At 50.1% G+C, this 21,867-nt stretch overlaps 1 protein-coding gene across 3 annotated transcripts in view; it reads left to right on the top strand.

The window, feature by feature from the left end:
• Positions 1-21,867, top strand: part of LOC134356353 (fatty acyl-CoA hydrolase precursor, medium chain-like) — a 124,746-nt gene that overhangs the window by 96,763 nt on the left and 6,116 nt on the right. For all 3 annotated transcript variants that reach the window (XM_063067251.1, XM_063067250.1, XM_063067249.1), the window contains exons 11-12: positions 16,847-16,996; positions 20,503-20,575. In XM_063067251.1, the coding sequence (XP_062923321.1) occupies positions 16,847-16,996; positions 20,503-20,575 (223 nt within the window). The remainder of the gene's footprint in view (positions 1-16,846; positions 16,997-20,502; positions 20,576-21,867) is intronic.

Raw genomic sequence — 21,867 nt, 5'->3', positions numbered from 1 at the left:
CCCTACACACCAGCAAAAGCATCAACTCCTCCCTCCCCCTCACTACACACCAGAAAAAGCATCAACTCCTCCCTCCCCCTCCCTACACACCAGAAAAAGCATCAACTCCTCCCTCCCCCTCCCGACACACCAGCAAAAGCATCAACTCCTCCCTCCCCCTCCCTACACCCCAGCAAAAACATCAACTCCTCCCTCCCCCTCCCTACACAACAGCAAAACAAACAACTCCTCCCTCCCCTTCCCTGCACACCAGCAAAAGCATCAACTCCTCCCTCCCCCTCGCTATACACCAGCAAAAACGTCAACTCCTCCCTCCCCCTCCCTACACACCAGCAAAAGCATCAACTCCTCCCTCCCCCTCCCTACACACCAGCAAAACCATCAACTCCTCCCTCCCCCTCCCTACACACAAGCAAAACCATCAACTCCTCCCTCCCCCTCCCTACACATGAGAAAAAGCATCAACTCCTCCCTCCCCCTCCCTACACACCAGCAAAAGCATCAACTCCTCCATCCCCTTCCCTACACACCAGCAAAGGCATCAATTCCTCCCTCCCCCTCGCTACACACCAACAAAAACATCAACTCCTCCCTCCCCCTCCCTACACACCAGCAAAAACATCAACTCCTCCCTCCCCCTCCCTACACACCAGCAAAAGCATCAACTCCTCCCTCCCCCTCCCTACACACCAGCAAAAACATCAACTCCTCCCTCCCCCTCCCTACACACCAGCAAAAGCATCAACTCCTCCCTCCCCCTCCCTACACACCAGCAAAAGCATCAACTCCTCCCTCCCCCTCCCTACACACCAGAAAAAGCATCAACTCCTCCCTCCCCCTCCCTACACACCAGCAAAAGCATCAACTCCTCCCTCCTCCTCCCTACACACCAGCAAAAGCATCAACTCCTCCCTCCCCCTCCCTACACACCAGCAAAAACATCAACTCCTCCCTCCCCCTCCCTACACACCAGCAAAAGCATCAACTCCTCCGTCCCCCTCCCTACACACCGGCAAAAGCATCAACTCCTCCGTCCCCTTCCCTACACACCGGCAAAAGCATCAACTCCTCCCTCCCCCTCCCTACACACCAGAAAAAGCATCAACTCCTCCCTCCCCCTCCCTACACACCAGTAAAAGCTTCAACTCCTCCATCCCCTTCCCTACACCCCAGCAAAAGCATCAACTCCTCCCTCCCCCTCCCTACACCCCAGCAAAAGCATCAACTCCTCCCTCCCCATCCCTACACACCAGCAAAAGCATCAACTCCTCCCTCCCCCTCCCTATACACCAGCAAAAGCATCAACTCCTCCGTCCCACTTCCCTACACACCAGCAAAAGCATCAACTCCTCCCTCCCGCTCCCTACACACCAGGAAAAACATCAACTCCTCCCTCCCCCTCCCTACACACCAGCAAAAGCATCAACTCCTCCCTCCCCCTCCCTACACACCAGCAAAACCATCAACTGCTCCCTCCCCCTCCCTACACACCAGCAAAACCATCAACTCCTCCCTCCCCCTCCCTACACACCAGCAAAAGCATCAACTCCTCCCTCCCCCTCCCTACACACCAGCAAAAGCATCATCTCCTTCCTCCCCATCCCTACACACCAGAAAAAGCATCAACTCCTCCCTCCCCCTCCCTACACACCAGAAAAAGCATCAACTCCTCCCTCCCCCTCCCTACACACCAGCAAAAGCATCAACTCCTCCATCCCCTTCCCTACACAACAGCAAAAGCATCAACTCCTCCCTCCCCCTCGCTATACACCAGCAAAAACATCAACTCCTCCCTCCCCCTCCCTACACACCAGCAAAAGCATCAACTCCTCCCTCCCTCTCCCTACACACCAGCAAAACCATCAACTCCTCCCTCCCCACACACCAGCAAAACCATCAACTCCTCCCTCCCCCTCCCTGCACACCAGCAAAAGCATCAACTCCTCCGTCCCCTTCCCTACACACCAGCAAAAGCATCAACTCCTCCCTCCCCGTCCATACACACCAGCAAAAACATCAACTCCTCCCTCCACCTCCCTACACACCAGCAAAAGCATCAACTCCTCCCTACCCTTCCCTACACACCAACAAAACCATCAACTCCTCCCTCCCCCTCCCTACACACCAGCAAAAGCATCAACTCCTCCCTACCCCTCCCTACACAGCAGCAAAACCATCAACTCCTCCCTCCCCCTCCCTACACACCAGCAAAAGCATCAACTCCTCCCTCCGCCTCGCTACACACCAGCAAAACCATCAACTCCTCCCTCCCCCTCCCTACACACCAGCAAAAGCATCAACTCCTCCCTCCCCCTCCCTACAAACCAGCAAAACCATCAACTCCTCCCTCCCCCTCCCTGCACACCAGCAAAAGCATGAACTGCTCCCTCCCCCTCCCTACACACCAGCAAAAGCGTCAACTCCTCCCTCCCCCTCCCTACACACCAGCAAAAACATCAACTCCTCCCTCCCCCTCCCTACACACCAGCAAAAGCATCAACTCCTCCCTCACCGTCCCTACACACCAGCAAAACCATCAACTCCTCCCTCCCCCTCCCTACACTCCAGCAAAACGACCAACTCCTCCCTCCCCCTCCCTACACACCAGCAAAAGCATCAACTCCTCCCTCCCCCTCCCTACACACCAGCAAAAGCATCAACTCCTCCTCCCCCTCCCTACACACCAGAAAAAGCATCAACTCCTCCCTCCCCCCCTACACACCAGAAAAAGCATCAACTCCTCCCTCCCCCTCCCTACACACCAGCAAAAACATCAACTCCTCCCTCCCCCTTCCTACACACCAGCAAAAGCATCAACTCCTCACTCCCCCTCCCTACACACCAGCAAAAACATCAACTCCTCCCTCCCCCTCCCTAAACACCAGCAAAAACATCAACTCCTCCCTCCCCCTCCCTACACACCAGAAAAAGCATCAACTCCTCCCTCCCCCTCCCTATACACCAGAAAAAGCATCAACTCCTCCCTCCCCCTCCCTACACACCAGCAAAAGCATCAACTCCTCCAAACCCTTCCCTACACACCAGCAAAAGCATCAACTCCTCCCTCCCCCTCGCTACACACCAGCAAAAACATCAACTCCTCCCTCCCCCTCCCTACACATCAGCAAAAACATCAACTCCTCCCTCCCCTTCCCTACACACCAGCAAAAGCATCAACTCCTCCCTCCCCCTCCCTACACACCAGCAACAACATCAACTCCTCCCTCCACCTCCCTACACAACAGCAAAACAAACAACTCCTCCCTCCCCCTCCCTACACACCAGCAAAAGCATCAACTCCTCCCTCCCCCTCCCTACACACCAGCAAATGCATCAACTCATCCGTCCCCCTCCCTACACACCAGCAAAAGCATCAACTCCTCCGTCCCCTTCCCTACACACCAGCAAAAGCATCAACTCCTCCCTCCCCCTCCCTACACACCAGCAAAAACATCAAATCCTCCCTCCCCCTCCCTGCACACCAACAAAAGCATCAACTCCTCCCTCCCCCTCCCTACACACCAGCAAAAGCATCAACTCCTCCCTCCCCCTCCCTACACACCAGCAAAAGCATCAACTCCTTCCTCCCCATCCCTACACACCAGAAAAAGCATCAACTCCTCCCTCCCCCTCCCTACACACCAGAAAAAGCATCAACTCCTCCCTCCCCCTCCCTACACACCAGCAAAAGCATCAACTCCTCCATCCCCTTCCCTACACACCAGCAAAAGCATCAACTCCTCCCTCCCCCTCGCTATACACCAGCAAAAACGTCAACTCCTCCCTCCCCCTCCCTACACACCAGCAAAAGCATCAACTCCTCCCTCCCCCTCCCTACACACCAGCAAAACCATCAACTCCTCCCTCCCCCTCCCTACACACAAGCAAAACCATCAACTCCTCCCTCCCCCTCCCTACACACCAGCAAAAGCATCAAATCCTCCGTCCCCTTCCCTGCACACCAGCAAAAGCATCAGCTCCTCCCTCCCCGTCCCTACACACCAGCAAAAACATCAACTCCTCCCTCCCCCTCCCTACACACAAGCAAAAGCATCAACTCCTCCCTACCCTTCCCTACACACCAGCAAAACCATCAACTCCTCCCTCCCCCTCCCTACACACCAGGAAAAGCATTTTACTCCTCCCTACCCCTCCCTACACACCAGCAAAACCATCAACTCCTCCCTCCCCCTCCCTACACACCAGCAAAAGCATCAACTCCTCCCTCCCCCTCCCTACACACCAGCAAAACCATCAACTCCTCCCTCCCCCTCCCTACACACCAGCAAAAGCATCAACTCCTCCCTCCCCCTCCCTACAAACCAGCAAAACCATCAACTCCTCCCTCCCCCTCCCTGCACACCAGCAAAAACATCAACTGCTCCCTCCCCCTCCCTACACACCAGCAAAAGCATCAACTCCTCCCTCCCCCTCCCTACACACCATCAAAAACATCAACTCCTCCCTCCCCCTCCCTGCACACCAGCAAAAGCATCAACTCCTCCCTCCCCCTCCCTACACACCAGCAAAAGCATCAACTCCTCCGTCCCCCTTCCCTACACACCAGCAAAAGCATCAACTCCTCCCTCCCGCTCCCTACACACCAGCAAAAACATCAACTCCTCCCTCCCCCTCCCTACACACCAGCAAAAGCATCAACTCCTCCCTCACCGTCCCTACACACCAGCAAAACCATCAACTCCTCCCTCCCCCTCCCTACACTCCAGCAAAACCACCAACTCCTCCCTCCCCCTCCCTACACACCAGCAAAAGCATCAACTCCTCCCTCCCCCTCCCTACACACCAGCAAAACCATCAACTCCTCCTCCCCCTCCCTACACACCAGAAAAAGCATCAACTCCTCCCTCCCCCCCTACACACCAGAGAAATCATCAACTCCTCCCTACCCCTCCCTGCACACCAGCAAAAGCATCAATTCCTCCCTCCCCCTACCTACACACCAGCAAAAGCATCAACTCCTCGCTCCCCCTCCCTACACACCAGCAAAAGCATCAACTCCTCCCTCCCCCTCACTACACACCAGAAAAAGCATCAACTCCTCCCTCCCCCTCCCTACACACCAGAAAAAGCATCAACTCCTCCCTCCCCCTCCCTACACACCAGCAAAAGCATCAACTCCTCCCTCCCCCTCCCTACACCCCAGCAAAAACATCAACTCCTCCCTCCCCCTCCCTACACAACAGCAAAACAAACAACTCCTCCCTCCCCCTCCCAACACACCAGCAAAAGCATCAACTCCTCCCTCCCCTCCCTACACACCAGCAAAAACATCAACTCCTCCCTCCCCCTCCCTACACACCAGCAAAAACATCAACTCCTCCCTCCCCCTCCCTACACACCAGCAAAAGCATCAACTCGTCCCTCCCCCTCCCTACACACCAGCAAAAACATCAACTCCTCCCTCCCCGTCCCTACACACCAGCAAAAGCATCAACTCCTCCCTCCCCCTCCCTACACACCAGCAAAAACATCAACTCCTCCCTCCCCCTCCCTACACACCAGCAAAAGCATCAACTCCTCCGTCCCCCTCCCTACACACCAGCAAAAGCATCAACTCCTCCGTCCCCTTCCCTACACACCAGCAAAAGCATCAACTCCTCCCTCCCCCTCCCTACACACCAGCAAAAACATCAAATCCTCCCTCCCCCTCCCTACACACCGGCAAAAGCAACGACTCCTCCCTCCCCCTCCCTACACACCAGCAAAAGCATCAACTCCTCCGTCCCCCTTCCCTACACACCAGCAAAAGCATCAACTCCTCCCTCCCGCTCCCTACACACCAGCTAAAACATCAACTCCTCCCTCCCCCTCCCTACACACCAGCAAAAGCATCAACTCCTCCCTCCCCCTCCCTACACACCAGCAAAAGCATCAACTCCTCCCTCCCCATCCCTACACACCAGTAAAAGCATCAACTCCTCCATCCCCTTCCCTACACCCCAGCAAAAGCATCAACTCCTCCCTCCCCCTCGCTACACACCAGCAAAAACATCAACTCCTCCCTCCCCCTCCCTACACACCAGCAAAAGCATCAACTCCTCCTTCCCCCTCCCTACACACCAGCAAAACCATCAACTCCTCCCTCCCCCTCCCTACACACCAGCAAAAGCATCAACTCCTCCCTCCCCCTCCCTACACACCAGCAAAACCATCAACTCCTCCCTCCCCCTCCCTACACACCAGCAAAAGCATCAACTCCTCCCTCCCCTTCCCTACACACCAGCAAAAGCATCAACTCCTCCCTCCCCCTCCCTACACACCAGCAAAAACATCAACTCCTCCCTCCCCCTCCCTACACACCAGCAAAAGCATCAACTCCTCCCTCCCCCTCCCTACACACCAGCAAAAACATCAACTCCTCCCTCCCCCTCCCTACACACCAGCAAAAGCATCAACTCCTCCCTCCCCCTCCCTACACACCAGCAAAAGCATCAACTCCTCCGTCCCCCTTCCCTACACACCAGCAAAAGCATCAACTCCTCCCTCCCCCTCCCTACACACCAGCAAAAGCATCAACTCCTCCCTCCCCGTCCCTACACACCAGCAAAACCATCAACTCCTCCCTCCCCCTCCCTACACACCAGCAAAACCATCAACTCCTCCCTCCCCCTCCCTACACACCAGCAAAAGCATCAACTCCTCCCTCCCCCTCCCTACACACCAGCAAAACCATCAACTCCTCCCTCCCCCTCCCTACACACCAGCAAAAGCATCAACTCCTCCCTCCCCCTCCCTACACACCAGCAAAAGCATCAACTCCTCCCTCCCCCTCCCTACACACCAGCAAAACCATCAACTCCTCCCTCCCCCTCCCTACACACCAGCAAAAACATCAACTCCTCCCTCCCCCTCCCTACACACCAGCAAAAGCATCAACTCCTCCCTCCCCCTCCCTGCACACCAGCAAAAACATCAACTGCTCCCTCCCCCTCCCTACACACCAGCAAAACCATCAACTCCTCCCTCCCCCTCCCTACACACCAGCAAAAGCATCAACTCCTCCCTCCCCCTCCCTACACACCAGCAAAACCATCAACTCCTCCCTCCCCCTCCCTGCACACCAGCAAAAACATCAACTCCTCCGTCCCCTTCCCTACACACCAGCAAAAGCATCAACTCCTCCCTCCCCCTCCCTACACACCAGCAAAAACATCAACTCCTCCCTCCCCCTCCCTACACACCAGCAAAAGCATCAACTCCTCCCTCCCTCCCTACACACCAGCAACTCCTCCCTCCCCCTCCCTACACACCAGCAAAACCATCAACTGCTCCCTCCCCCTACACACAGCAAACATCACCTCCCTCCTCCCTACACACCAGCAAAACCATCAACTCCTCCCCTCCCTCCCCCTCCCTACACACCAGCAAAACACACCAGCAAAAGCATCATCAACTCCTCCTCCCTCCCCCTCCCTACACACCAGCAAAAGCATCAACTCCTCCCTCCCCCTCCCTACACACCAGCAAAACCATCAACTCCTCCCTCCCCCTCCCTACACACCAGCAAAAGCATCAACTCCTCCCTCCCCCTCCCTACAAACCAGCAAAACCATCAACTCCTCCCTCCCCCTCCCTGCACACCAGCAAAAACATCAACTCCTCCCTCCCCCCCCCCACACACCAGCAAAAGCATCAACTCCTCCCTCCCCCTCCCTACACACCAGCAAAAACATCAACTCCTCCCTCCCCCTCCCTACACACCAGCAAAAGCATCAACTCCTCCCTCCCCCTCCCTACACACCAGCAAAAGCATCAACTCCTCCCTCCCCCTCCCTGCACACCAGCAAAAACATGAACTGCTCCCTCCCCCGCCCTACACACCAGCAAAACCATCAACTCCTCCCTCCTCCTCCCTGCACACCAGCAAAAGCATCAACTCCTCCCTCCCCCTCCCTACAAACCAGCAAAACCATCAACTCCTCCCTCCCCCTCCCTGCACACCAGCAAAAACATCAACTCCTCCGTCCCCTTCCCTACACACCAGCAAAAGCATCAACTCCTCCTTCCCCCTCCCTACACACCAGCAAAAACATCAACTCCTCCCTCCCCCTCCCTACACACCAGCAAAAGCATCAACTCCTCCCTCCCCCTCCCTACACACCAGCAAAAGCATCAACTCCTCCCTCCCCCTCCCTGCACACCAGCAAAAGCATCAACTCCTCCCTCCCCCTCCCTACACACCAGCAAAAGCATCAACTCCTCCCTCCCCCTCCCAACACACCAGCAAAAGCATCAACTCCTCCCTCCCCCTCCCTACACACCAGCAAAAGCATCAACTCCTCCCTCCCCCTCCCTACACACCAGCAAAACCATCAACTCCTCCCTCCCCCTCCCTACACACCAGCAAAAGCATCAACTCCTCCGTCCCCTTCCCTACACACCAGCAAAAGCATCAACTCCTCCCTCCCCCTCCCTACACACCAGCAAAAACATGAACTCCTCCCTTCCCCTCCCTACACACCAGCAAAAGCATCAACTCCTCCCTACCCCTCCCTACACACCAGCAAAACCATCAACTCCTCCCTCCCCCTCCCTACACACCAGCAAAAGCATCAACTCCTCCCTCCCCCTCCCTACAAACCACAAATACATCAACTCCTCCCTCCCCCTCCCTACACACCAGCAAAAACATCAACTCCTTCCTCCCCCTCCCTACACACCAGCAAAAGCATCAACTCCTCCCTCCCCCTCCCTACACACCAGCAAAAACATCAACTCCTCTCTCCCCCTCCCTACACACCAGCAAAAACATCAACTCCTTCCTCCCCCTCCCTACACACCAGCAAAAGCATCAACTCCTCCCTCCCCCTCCCTACACACCAGCAAAAACATCAACTCCTCTCTCCCCCTCCCTACACACCAGCAAAAGCATCAACTCCTCCCTCCCCCTCCCTACACACCAGCAAAAGCATCAACTCCTCCCTCCCCCTCGCTACACACCAGCAAAAGCATCAACTCCTCCGTCCCCTTCCCTACACACCAGCAAAAGCATCAACTCCTCCCTCCCCCTCCCTACAAACCAGCAAAACCATCAACTCCTCCCTCCCCCTCCCTGCACACCAGCAAAAGCATCAACTCCTCCGTCCCCCTTCCCTACACACCAGCAAAAGCATCAACTCCTCCCTCCCGCTCCCTACACACCAGCAAAAACATCAACTCCTCCCTCCCCCTCCCTACACACCAGCAAAAGCATCAACTCCTCCCTCACCGTCCCTACACACCAGCAAAACCATCAACTCCTCCCTCCCCCTCCCTACACTCCAGCAAAACACCAACTCCTCCCTCCCCCTCCCTACACACCAGCAAAAGCATCAACTCCTCCCTCCCCCTCCCTACACACCAGCAAAAGCATCAACTCCTCCCTCCCCCTCCCTACACACCAGAAAAAGCATCAACTCCTCCTCCCCCTCCCTACACACCAGCAAAAACATCAACTCCTCCTCCCTCCCAGAGAATGCTGGAGGAACTCAGCAGGCCAGGCAGCATCAATGGAAAGAAGTACAGTCAGCGTTTCAGGCCAAATCCCTTCAGCAGGTCGTCCCCACTTCCCCGACATGCAAACAGCCAAAGCCTCCAAAGGGACCTTGATCCAGAGTTCATCAAAACTGCAGTCCGTAACTGAGCACTCTGGTATCTCAGCCAGGCTCTCTCTCTCCAGTGAGGCAGAGAGGGGTTAGCTCGAGAGAGAAAAAGAGGGGTTGCTCAAGTACAGGGACTTTCTTCTGACAGCAGCCAGCGATTCACAAACACACGGGCTGCTGTTGTTTCGATGTTTCAGTCTCCCATGACGCTTCAGTTGACAAAATCGGCGAGGAACCAGATCATCCACAGGGCCATTCCCCGTGAGCACACATCTTCCAGACCGTTCTTGGAGAGAGCGAAACGTCAGGCCAACATGGACCTGAAAGACTGGCGGGACAGGGACCAAATGCGGGCAAATGAGACCAGATAAGGTAGACATCTTGGTCAGCACAGATTAGTTGGGCAGAAGGGCCTGTTTCTCTGCTGTATAACTCCATGACTATGACATTTTCCTGTCCATAGTAAAGAGGCTAATTGCTGCTTAGAATTTTGGATATTTATGGCCATTCAGCCCACACCTGCTAGCTCTACACGGACTTGTGTTCAGGAACAGATATTACCAATCGACCATCAGGCTCCTGAACCAGAGGGGATAACTTCACTCATCCTGGCACTGAACTGATTCCACAACCTATGGACGTGCTTTCAAGGACTCTACAACTCGTGTTCTCAATATTATGTAATTATGTTCATATTTATTATTTATTGTGTTTTTGTATTTGCACACTTATTTTCTTTTGCACATTGGTTGTTTGTCCATCTTTGTTTGTGTGAAATTTTTAAGACCATAAAACACAGGAGCAGAATTCGGTCATTTGGCCCATCGAGTCTGCTCCACCATTCAATCATGGCTGATCTGTTTTTATTTTCTCCTCCCCAACCCCATTCCCCGGCCTTCTCCCCGTAACCTTTGATGCCATGTCCAATCAAGAACCTATCAATCTCTGCCTTAAATACTCCCAATGACCTGGCCTCCACAGCTGCATGTGGCAAAAAATTCCACAAATTCACCACCCTTTAGCTAAAGAAATTTCTCTGCATCTCTACTTTGAAAGGGCACCCCTCTATCCTGAGGCTGTGCCCTCTTGTTCTGGACTCTCCCACCACGGGAAACATCCATTCCACATCGACTCTGTCAAGTCCTTTTAACGTTTGAAATGTTTCAATGAGATCCCCCCTCATCCTTCTAAACCCCGTGAGTACAAACCCAGAGCCATCAAACATTCCTCATGTGATAATCCTTCCATTCCTGAAATCATCCTTGTGAACCTCCTCTGGACCCTCTCCAATGCCAGCACATCTCTTCTAAGATGACGAGCCCAAAACTGTTCACAATACTCAAGATGAGGCCTCACCAGTGTCTCATAACGCCTCAGCATCACATTCTTGCTCTTGTATTCCGGACCTCTTGAAATGAATGTTAACATTGCATTAGCCTTCCTCACTGCCGACTCAGCCTGCAAGTTAACCTTTAGGGTGTTCTGCACAAGGACCCCCAAATCCCTTTGCATCTCAGATTTTTGGATTTTGTCCCGTTTAGAAAATAGTTCTCACATTTATTTCTGCTACCAAAGCGCATGACCATACTTTTTCCAACATTGTATTTCATTTGCCACTTTTTTGCCCATTCTCCTAATCTGTCTAGGTCCTTCTGCATTCTACCTGTTTCGTCAACACTATCTGCCCCTCCTCCAATCTTCATATCATCTGCAAACTTGGCGACAAAGCCATCTATTTCATCATCTAAATTATTTATGTACAGCATAAAAAGAAGTGATCCCAACACCGACCCCTGCGGAACACCACTAGTCACTGGCAGCCAACCAGAAAAGGATCCTTTTATTCCCACTCACTGCCTCCTACCAATCAGCCAATGCTCTAACCATGTCAGTAACTTTCCTGTAATACCATGGGCTCTTAACTTGGTAAGCAACCTCATGTGTGGCACTTTGTCAAAGGCCTTCTAAAAGTCCAAATATACAACATCCTCTGCATCCCCTTTATCTATCCTAGTTTATTCTCAAAGAATTCCAACAGGTTCGTCAGGCAGGAATTTCCCTGAAAGAAACCATGCTGACTTTGTACTACCTTGTCCTGTGTCACCAAGTACTCTATCACCTTATCCTTAATAATTGACTCTAACATTTTTGAAAGATCTTTTCCGATGCTTCCACAATCTCTAATACTACCTCTTTCAGAACCCTAGGGTACAGTTTATCTGGTCCAGATGACTTATGTACCCTTAGGTCTTTCAGCTTTTTGAGCACCTTCTCCCTTGTAATAGTAACTGCACCCACTTCTCTTCCTTCACACACTACAACATCAGGCATACTACCAGTGTCTTCCACAGTGAAGACCTATGCAAAATACTTATTTAGTTCGTCTGCCTTCTCCTTGGCTCCATTATTATTTCTTCGGCCTTATTTTCTAGTGGTCCTGTATACCACTCTCATCTCTCTTTTATTTTTTACATATTTGAAAAGTCTTTTACTATCCATTTTGATGTTATTTGCTGGCTTGCTTTCATATTTCATCGTTTCCCTTCTAATGGTTCTTTTAGTTGTTCTCTGTAGGTACTTAAAAACTACTCAGTCCTCTATCTTCCCAATAATTTTTGCTTTGTTGTATGCCCTATCTTTGGTTTTTACATTAGCTTTGACTACCCTTGTCAGCCGCAGTTGTACTATTTTGTCTTTTGTCATTTTGTCACTATTTTGTATGTGAAGAGCAAAAGGATAAGACATGAGAGAATAGGACCAATTAAGTGTGACAGTGGAAAAGTGTGTATGGAACCGGCGGAAATGGCAGAGATACTTAATGAGTACTTTGCTTCAGTATTCACTATGGAAAAGGATCTTGGCAATTGCAGGGATGACTTGCAGTGGACTGAAAAGCTTGAGCATGTAGATATTAAGGAAGAGGATGTGCTGGAGCTTTTGGAAAGCATCAAGTTGGATAAGTCACCGGGACCAGACGGGATGTACTCCAGGCTACTGTGGGATGTGAGGGAGGAGATTGCTGAGCCTCCGGTGATGATCTTTGCATCATCAATGAGGACAGGAGAGGTTCCAGAGGATTGGAGGGTTGTGGATGTTGTTCCCTTATTCAAGCAAGGTGAGTAGGGTTAGCCCAGGCAATTATCGGCCAATGAGTCTTATTTCAGTGGTTGGTAAGTTGATGGAGAAGATCCAAAGGGGCAGGATTTATGAACATTCAGAGAGGCATAATATGATTAGGAATAGTCAGCATGGCTTCGTCAAAGGCAGGATGTGCCTTACAAGCCTGATTGAATTTTTTGAAGATGTGACTGCACACATTGATGAAGGTAGAGCCGTAGATATAGTGTATATGGATTTCAGCAAGGCATATGATGAGGAATCCCATGCAAGGCTTATTGAGAAAGTAAGGGGGCATGGGATCCAAGGGGATATTGCTTTGTGGATCCAGAACCGGCTTGCCCACAGAAGGCAAAGAGTGGTTGTAGACGGGTCATATTCTGCATGGAGGCCGGTGACCAGTGGTGTGCCTCAGGGATCTGTTCTGGGATCCCTTCACTTTGTGATTTTTATAAATGACCTGGATGAGGAAACAGAGGGATGGGTTAGTAACTTTGCTGATGACACAAAGGTTGGGGATGTTGTAGATAGTGTGGAGGGCTGTCAGAGGTTACAGTAGGACATTGATAGGATGCAAAACTGGGCTGAGAAGTGGCAAATGGAGTTCAACCCAGATAAGTGTGAGGTGGTTCATTTTTGAAGCTCAAATATGATGGCAGAATTTAGCATTAATGGAAAGACTATTGAGAGTGTGAAGGATCAGAGGGATCTTTGGGTCCGAGTCCATAGGACTCTCAAAGCTGCTACGCAGGTTGACTCTGTGGTGAAGAAGGCTTACGGTGCATTGGCCTTCATCAATTGTGGGATTGAGTTTAAGAACCGAGAGATAATGTTGCACCCCACTTGGAGTACTGTTCTCAATTCTGGTCGCCTCACTACAGGAAGGATGTGGAAACCATAGAAAGAGTGCAGAGGAGATTTACAAGGATGTTGCTTGGATTGGGGAGCATGCCTCATGAGAATAGGTTGAGTGAACTCGGCCTTTTCTCCTTGGAGCAACGGAGGATGAGAAGTGACCTGATAGAGGTATACAAGACAATGAGAGGCGTTGATCGTGTGGATAGTCAGAGGCTTTTTCCCAGGGCTGAAATGGCTAGCACGAGAAGGCATAGTTTGAAGGTCCCTGGACGTAGGTACAGAGGAGATGTCAGGGGTAAGTTTTTTACGCGGAGAGTAGTGAGTGCGTGGAATGGGCGGCTGGAGGCGGTGGTGGAGGCAGAAACAATAGGGTCTTTTGAGAGACTCCTGGATAGGTACATGGAGCTTAGAAAATAGAGGGCTATGGGTAAGCCTAGGTCGTTCTAAGGTAAGGACATTTTCGGCACAGCTTTGTGGGCCGAAGGGCCTGTATTGTGCTGTAGGTTTTCTTTGTTTCTCTGAGTATTCCTTCGTTTTTGGAATACACATGTCCTGCACCTTCCTCATTCTTCCCAGAAACACATACCATTGCTGCTCTGCTGACATCCTTGCCAGCAGCTCCTTCCAATTTCACCTGAGGAGAGCTAAGGTACTGGTGACCCCTATTTCCATCCAGGGGGTCAGTGTGGACATGGTGGAGGATTACAAATACCTGGGGATACGAATTGACAATAAACTGGACTGATCAAAGAACACTGAGGCTGTCTACAAGAAGGGTCAGAGCCATCTCTATTTCCTGAGGAGACTGAGGTCCTTTAACATCTGCCAGATGATGCTGAGGATGTTCTACGAGTCTGTGGTGGCCAGTGCGATCATGTTTGCTGTTGTGTGCTGGGGCAGCAGGCTGAGGGTAGCAGACACCAACAGAATCAACAAACTCATTCGTAAGGACAGTGATGTTGTGGGGATGGAACTGGACTCTCTGACGGTGGTGTCTGAAAAGAGGATGCTGTCCAAGTTGCATGCCATCTTGGTCAATGTCTCCCATCCAATACATAATATACTGGTTAGGCACAGGAGTATATTCAGCCAGATACTCATTCCACCGAGATGAATCACAGAGTGTCATAGGAAGTCATTCCTGCCTGTGGCCATCAAACTTTACAACTCCTCCCTTGGAGGGTCAGACACCCTGAGCCAATAGGCTGGTCCTGAACTTACTTCCTGGCATAAATTACATATTACTATTTAATTATTTATGGTTTTATTGCTATTTAATTATTTATGGTGCAACTGTAACGAAAACCAATTTCCCCCGGGATCAATAAAGTATGACTATGACAATTTACTTTGGCCAACTCCTCTCTCATTCCACTGTAATTTCCTTTACTCCACTGAAATACTGCTACATCACAGATTTTACTTTCTTCCTATCAAATTTCAAGTTGAACACAATCATATTGTGATCGCTGATTCCTAAGAATTATTTTATACTAAGCTCCCTAATCGCCTCGGGTTCATACATAACACGCAATCCAGTATAGCTGATCCCCTAGTAGGCTCAACAACAAACTGCTCTAAAAACTATCTGTTAGGCATTCATCAAACTCACTCTCTTGAGATCCATCACCAACCTGATTTTCCAATCAACCTGCATGTTAAAATCTCCCATGATTATCATAACATTGCCCTTTTGACATGCCTTATCTATTTCCTATTTTGATCTGTGGTCCACCTCCCAGCCACTGTTGGGAGGCCTGTATATAACTGCAATCGGGGTCCTTTTACCCTTGCAGTTTCTTAACTCAACCCACAAGGATTCAACATCTTCTAATTCTGTGTCACATCTTCCGATCCCTTCTGGTTTTCCGATCCTCCACTCTTTTCATTGATTCTATTGTATTTCTTTGAATCTACTGTGAATTCCCACAAGGAAATTAATGTTGGGGTAGTGTATGGAGACTTTGATAATAAATTTACTTTGAACTTTGACTGGGTAAATCCCACTTCCAGGGTGTCAATCAGTGGTCTTTGGAGTGTGCTTTCCAAGTGATCCTTCACTGGGGAGTGTTTCTACCTGCCTTCATCACCCATTCGGGCAGAAAGTTCCAGGACCTCACTACTCATTGAGTACTGTCCATATTCACAACTGCCACCAAGTGTAAATCTGCACCCCTCGGTACTAACTGCTCTTCCAAGGGGCTGATGCCTTACCTATTTACCATGTTTCAGTGTCCCCATTCCCAGCCCTTCCTGGGGGGGGGAGCGGTTAATTTTCATTTTATTTTGAGATGCAGCACAGTAACAGGCCCCTCCGGCCCACAAGTCCACTCCGTCCAAGTACACACATATGACTAATTAGATTAGATTATTAGATTATGAGGACACTCAGTCCTCGTTTATTGTCATTTAGAAATGCATGCATTAAAAAATGATACAATGTTCCTCCAGTATGATATCACAGAAACACAAGACAGACCAAGACTAAAACTGACAAAAACCACTTAATTATAACATATAGTTACAACAGTGCAAAGCAATACCGTAATTTGATAAGAGCAGACCATGGGCACGGTAAAAAAAAGTCTCAAAGTCCCGATTGCCATAACATCTCACGCAGATGGTAGAAGGGAGAAACTCTCCCTGTGCAAACTTGCCGATGCAGCATCCTGGAAGCGCCCAACCACAGTCCGACTCTGAGTCCGTCCGAAAACTTCAAGCCTCCGACCAGCCCTGCGACACCGAGCACTTCAACCTCGACCCCAGCTGCCAAGCAACAGGCAAAGCCGAGGATTCGGGGCCTTCCCCTCCGGAGATTTCGGATCACACAGTAGCAGTGGCAGTGAAGCAGGCATTTCAGAAGTTTCACCAGATGTTCCTCCGTGCTGTCACGTCTGCCTCCATCAAATCAGAATTGTGCACGGCACCCTACTTGACAGATTGCAGATATTCATCACCGGAGAGGCTGCGCGTGCTGCGTTGCACCGCCATCTTCTCCTCCTCCCGTCTTGTAACCCGTACATCTGTGGAATGAGGGTGGAAATCAGAGCACCGGAGGCAATGCATGCCGGGAAGGGGAGAACAAACAAACTCTGTGCTGACAGCAGAGGGAATCTCTCCTTCACTAATCTAACCTCTACCCAGCATCTGGTTAGCAAATGTGCAGTCGCGGGAGAATAAAATGGAGGACCTGAGGGCATGATTGCTGTATCAGAGAGAAATGAGCGATTGTAATAATACTCTAATTTTCCTCTGTCTTCCCTCCTCAGATGCAGGGTGTCCTGTCTATCTGTACGAGTTCCAGCACAAGACCAGTATCCTTAGCAAGAGCCGTCCTGATTTTGTGAAGGCTGACCACGGAGACGAGATTGGTTATGTTTTTGGTAGTGCTTTCTGGAATGGAGATATTTTGGTAAATGGTGAGAAACCCCTTCTGGGAGTTTGGTGACAATTAATGGGTGGCACGGTGGAGTAGCGGTTAGCGCGTTTGCCTTACAGCACCAGTGACGTTGGTTCAATACCCGCCGCTGACTGTAAGGAGTTTGTACATTCTCCCCGTGACCGCATGGGTTTCCTCCGGGTGCTCCAGTCTCCTCCCACAGTCCAAAGACCTACGGGTTAGTGGGTTAACTGGACTCGCGATAGAATTGGGTGGTGAGGCCTCGTTCCAAAGACCTACGGGTTAGTGGGTTAATTGGACTCATGGTGGAATTGGGTGGTAAGGCCTCGTTTGGCTGGAAGGGCTTGATACCATGCTGGCTCTCTAAAGAAAAGAAAATTAAATTACTCAACCCTCCATCTTCGGTCCAACAGTTCTGTGTACTTCCCTATTACTTGGTGAGGAGCTGAGGTCTGTTTGAAATCTGCGGACTGTTTTGTACCTGCAGATTTTTAAATATATAATTTCAAAGATAGATGATGAGGTCGAGTTTATTGTCATGCACAGGTACGGTGAGGTCCAGGTGCAGAGAAAAACTTGCTTGCAGGAGTGTCGAGGGACGTAGCTGTAGACAACACAAAAAATATATACATTAACTCAAGAGATTCTGCAGATGCTGGAAATCCAGAGCAACACACACAAAATGCTGGAGGAACTCAGCAGTTCAGGCAGCATCTATGGAGAGAATAAACAGCTGACATTTCAGGTCAAGACCCTTCAGCAGGACTGGAAAGGAAGGGGGCAGAAGCCAGAATAAGAATTTGAGGGCAGGGGCGGGTGATAGGTGAGACCAGATGAGAGGAAAAGTGGGGGGCAAGGGAGGGGGATGAATTAAGAAGCTGGGAGGGGAAAGATGGAAGATGTAAAGATCTAAAGAAGAAGGAATCTGATTGGAGAGGAGAGTGGACCATTGGACAAAAGGAAGGAGGAAGGGAATCAGTGGGAGGAGATGGGCAGTTAAGGAAAAGAGGTGTAAGAGGGAAACCAGAATGGGGAATGGAAGGAGGGGAGGGGGGGCTCTTATACATGTAACTTTGCCGAATAAATCACCGGCACATCCCTCCCAGCCATTGGTAACATCTAGAGGAGGTGCTGTTACAAGAAGGCAACATCTATCATCTCCCAGAGCGGGTAGGATGGACGATGTTTGATCGCACGGTGCTCCGAGTGTGGTGAACAGGACTGGGACACCACTGCCACATTTGTACACCAAGAGTTGATCATGAAGCACTCTCCTCCTCCCCTGCCTTTGAAAGTCTTATCCTGGTGGTGTATTGTGAACCCATCAATCTGAATCGCTGTGTCTAGAACGAAGGTTTTAACCAAGATTCTGTGAAACAACAGACGCAAATGGTCCTAATGTCCCCCTGGTACAACACCCTAGCTCTGAGATCTTATTCACCAGGGACTGTATTTGCCAGCAAGATCGTTGGCATTGGGAGTCAAAAACCACAGTTCCTTGAATGAACATCTCGTCCAGCTCGGCATCCTCTCTTCTGCCATCCTAAAGAGGAAATGTGTCCGCAGCAGTGACCAGAGTCCATTCCGGTTCCATTGATTTTCTGTAGTGATAGTTTTCTTTGTCACATTAAAACAACATTACTGACTGTACAGATCTTAGATGTAATTGTGGTTCTCAGCTGCAGCAGACTGAAACTGGAGTATTTGACGGTGTCCAACGTAGCTGCAGGCACGAGTCACCTTCTCGGTGGCACCCCAGAAGTAGGAACGGAAAAGGCTGCAGAAAGTGGTGGATAAGGCCCGGTCCATCACAGGCAAAGCCCTTCCCACCACTGAGCACATTTACGTGGAGTGCTGCCACAAGAAAGCAGCATCCATCTTCAAGGGACGCCACTATCCAAGCTGTGCCCTCTTCTCATTGCTGCCATCAGGCAAGAGGTACAGGAGCCTTGTGTCCCACACTACCAGGCTCAGGAACAGTTATTCCCCTACAACCATCAGTCTCCTGAACCAGCGTCAATAACTTCACTCAGCACAACTCGGAACTGATTCCACAATCTACAGACTCACTTTTAAGGACTCTACAACTCGTTATCAGCACTTTAAATTTGCACATTTTGCCTTCTTTTGCACGTTGGTTGTTTGTCAGTCTTTGTTTATATACTGACCATGACAAAGTCTGCTGATGCTGGAAATCCAAAGCAACACACACAAAATGCTGGTGGAACGCAGGAGATCAGGCAGCATCTATGTGAATGAATAGATAGTCGACGTTTTGGGCCAAGACCCTTCTTCAGTCCAGTGTGCTGCTTTGGTTATGTATAGTTCTTTTTGATAAATTCTTTATTTTTTGCCAATTCCTGCAAGAAAATAAATCTCAAGGTAGTATAGGCCATTTGGCCCATCGAGCCTGCTTCAGCATTTCATCATGGCTGATCCATTTTCCCTTTCAGCGCCAGTCTCCTGCCTTCTCCCTGTATCCCTTCGTGCCCTGACTAAACGAGAATCTACCAACCTCTGCCTTAAAGATACCCAGTGACTTGGCCTTCACAGTCACCTGTGGCAACAAATTCAACCAATTCTCTCTTTTCTTTTGAATGCTGCTTACATGAAGCTACGTGCCTGTGATCAAAGTTTGAAGACAAGTTATTGTCAAAGTACATGTATGTCACCATATACATCATATAGGATATTCATTGCCTTGTGGGTATACTCATTAAATCCATAGAATAATAACCATAGCTGAATCAATGGAAGATGCACCAACTGGGCGTTCAGTCAATGTGAAAAAGACAACAAACTGCAAAAGCAAAAAGAAAGAAATAACAAACAAATAAATAAACAAACAAACAATAAATATCAAGAACATGAGACAAAGAATCCTTGAAAGTGAGTCCATTGGTTGTGGGAACTTTCCAGTGATGGGGCAGGTGAAATTGAGTGAAGTTATCTCCTTTGTTTCAAGAGGATAATAACTGTTCCTGAACCTGGTGGTTGAGTCTTGATGCTCCTGTCCCTTTTTCTTGATGGCAGCAGTGAGAATGGAGCATGATCTGGGTGGTGGGGCCCCTGAAGATGGATGCTGCTTTCCTGTGACAGCGTTTCATCGAGAAGTGATCAATGGTGGGAAGGGCTTGACCCGTGATGGACCCGCAATGCTGCTGCAAGAAAACATTTCCATTGCATCTGTGCACACACTTTCTTGTACATTTGACAATGACTTTCACTTTGAGGGAGTTCTGGGATTTATACCCAGTGATGATGAACCATCGGTGATATATTTCCAAGTCAGGGTGGTGTGAGACTTGGATATGAGAGTAGACCCAACTGAGCCTGCTTGCATTGACCCCATCTATACCCCTCATAATTCTGTTTACCCTAACTCCACATGTGGGACCTGGCACCCCACGTTGTGGTAATGTTATCCCCTGAGGATACGCTGAAAGGTGACTGACCTCGATCGCTGTCAGTTTCTCAGTGTCAAGCTCTGCTTCAGAGGTCTCATTGATGGTGTGACTTTTCCAGGGAGTGTGACTGCTGAGGAGATGGCATTGAGCAGAACTATAATGAGATACTGGGCCACCTTTGCCAAGACTGGGTAAGCAACATGTTTGTATCTCGAGGGCTTGGAGGGATGGACAACCTGGGGTTTCTTTCTATACTGCAGTGCTCTGGGCTCTCAGGTCCCCTCTCATTGGGGGCTACTGTCAGAGTCCCCTGGGTGGCAAACTGCAGTGCGCTTTGTAGGCAGTGGTGGGTGTGCAGTGTGGTGGAACGTCTGTGGACCAATCTGAGCTGTTTGCCGTGGTTGAGTGCATCACAGTTAATCACACAAAAAAAAATCTGGGGGAACTCCACAGGTCAGGCAGCCTCTGTGGAGGGAATAAACAGGTTTGGACCAAGACTCTTCATCAGGACTAGAAAGGAAGGGGGAAGAAGCCAGAATTAGACAGGAGGGTGGTGGGGGTAAAGGGAGAAGTCCAGGCTGCCGGGTGATAGGTGAGACCTGGTGAATTGAATTAAATTAATTTTATTTCTTACATCCTTCACATACATGAGGAGTAAAATTCTTTATGTTATGTCTCTGTCTAAATGTGCAATGTGCAATTGATAGTAATTTGTAATAAATAGTATGTACAACAGGACAGTCAATATAGCATAGAAATACAGTTGTATCAGTGTGAATTAATCAGTCTGATAGCCTGGTGGAAGAAGCTGTCCCGGAGCCTGTTGTCCTGGCTTTTATGCTGTGGCACCGTTTCCCGGATGGTAACAACTGGAACAGCTTATGGTTGGGGTGATGCAGATCCCCAGTGATCCTTCGGGCCCTTTTTACACACCTGTCTCTGTAAATGTCCTGAATAGTGGGAAGTTCACATATACAGATGCGCTGGGCTGTCCACACCACTCTCTGCAGAGTCCTGCGACTGAGGGAAGTACAGTTCCCATACCAGGCAGTGATGCAGCCAGTCAGGATGCTCTCAATTGTGCCCCTGTAGAAAGTCCTGAGGATCTGGGGACTCACGTCAAACTTCATCAACCATCAGAGGTGAAAGAGGCACTGTTGTGCTTTATCACCACACAGCCGGTATGTACAGATCACATGAGATCCTCAGTGATCTATGTGCCGAGGAACTTAAAGCTGTTCACCCTCTCAACCTCCAGATCCATTGATGCCATTAGGGCTTAGCCTATCTCCATTCCTCCTGTAATCCACAATCAGCTCCTTTGTTTTTGTGACATTGAGGGAGGGGTTGTTTTCTTGACACCGCTGTGTCAGGGTGGTGACTTCTTCTCATTATTATTTGAGATAAGGCCAATCAATGTAGTGTCGCCAGCAAATTTGATTAGCTCTGGGTGGTGATACAGTCATGGGTGGACAGAGAGTAA

This window comes from Mobula hypostoma, chromosome 14 (assembly GCF_963921235.1).
Source record: "Mobula hypostoma chromosome 14, sMobHyp1.1, whole genome shotgun sequence".
Lineage (NCBI taxonomy): Eukaryota > Metazoa > Chordata > Chondrichthyes > Myliobatiformes > Myliobatidae > Mobula > Mobula hypostoma.
This window is presented reverse-complemented; position numbering and strand designations above follow the sequence as displayed.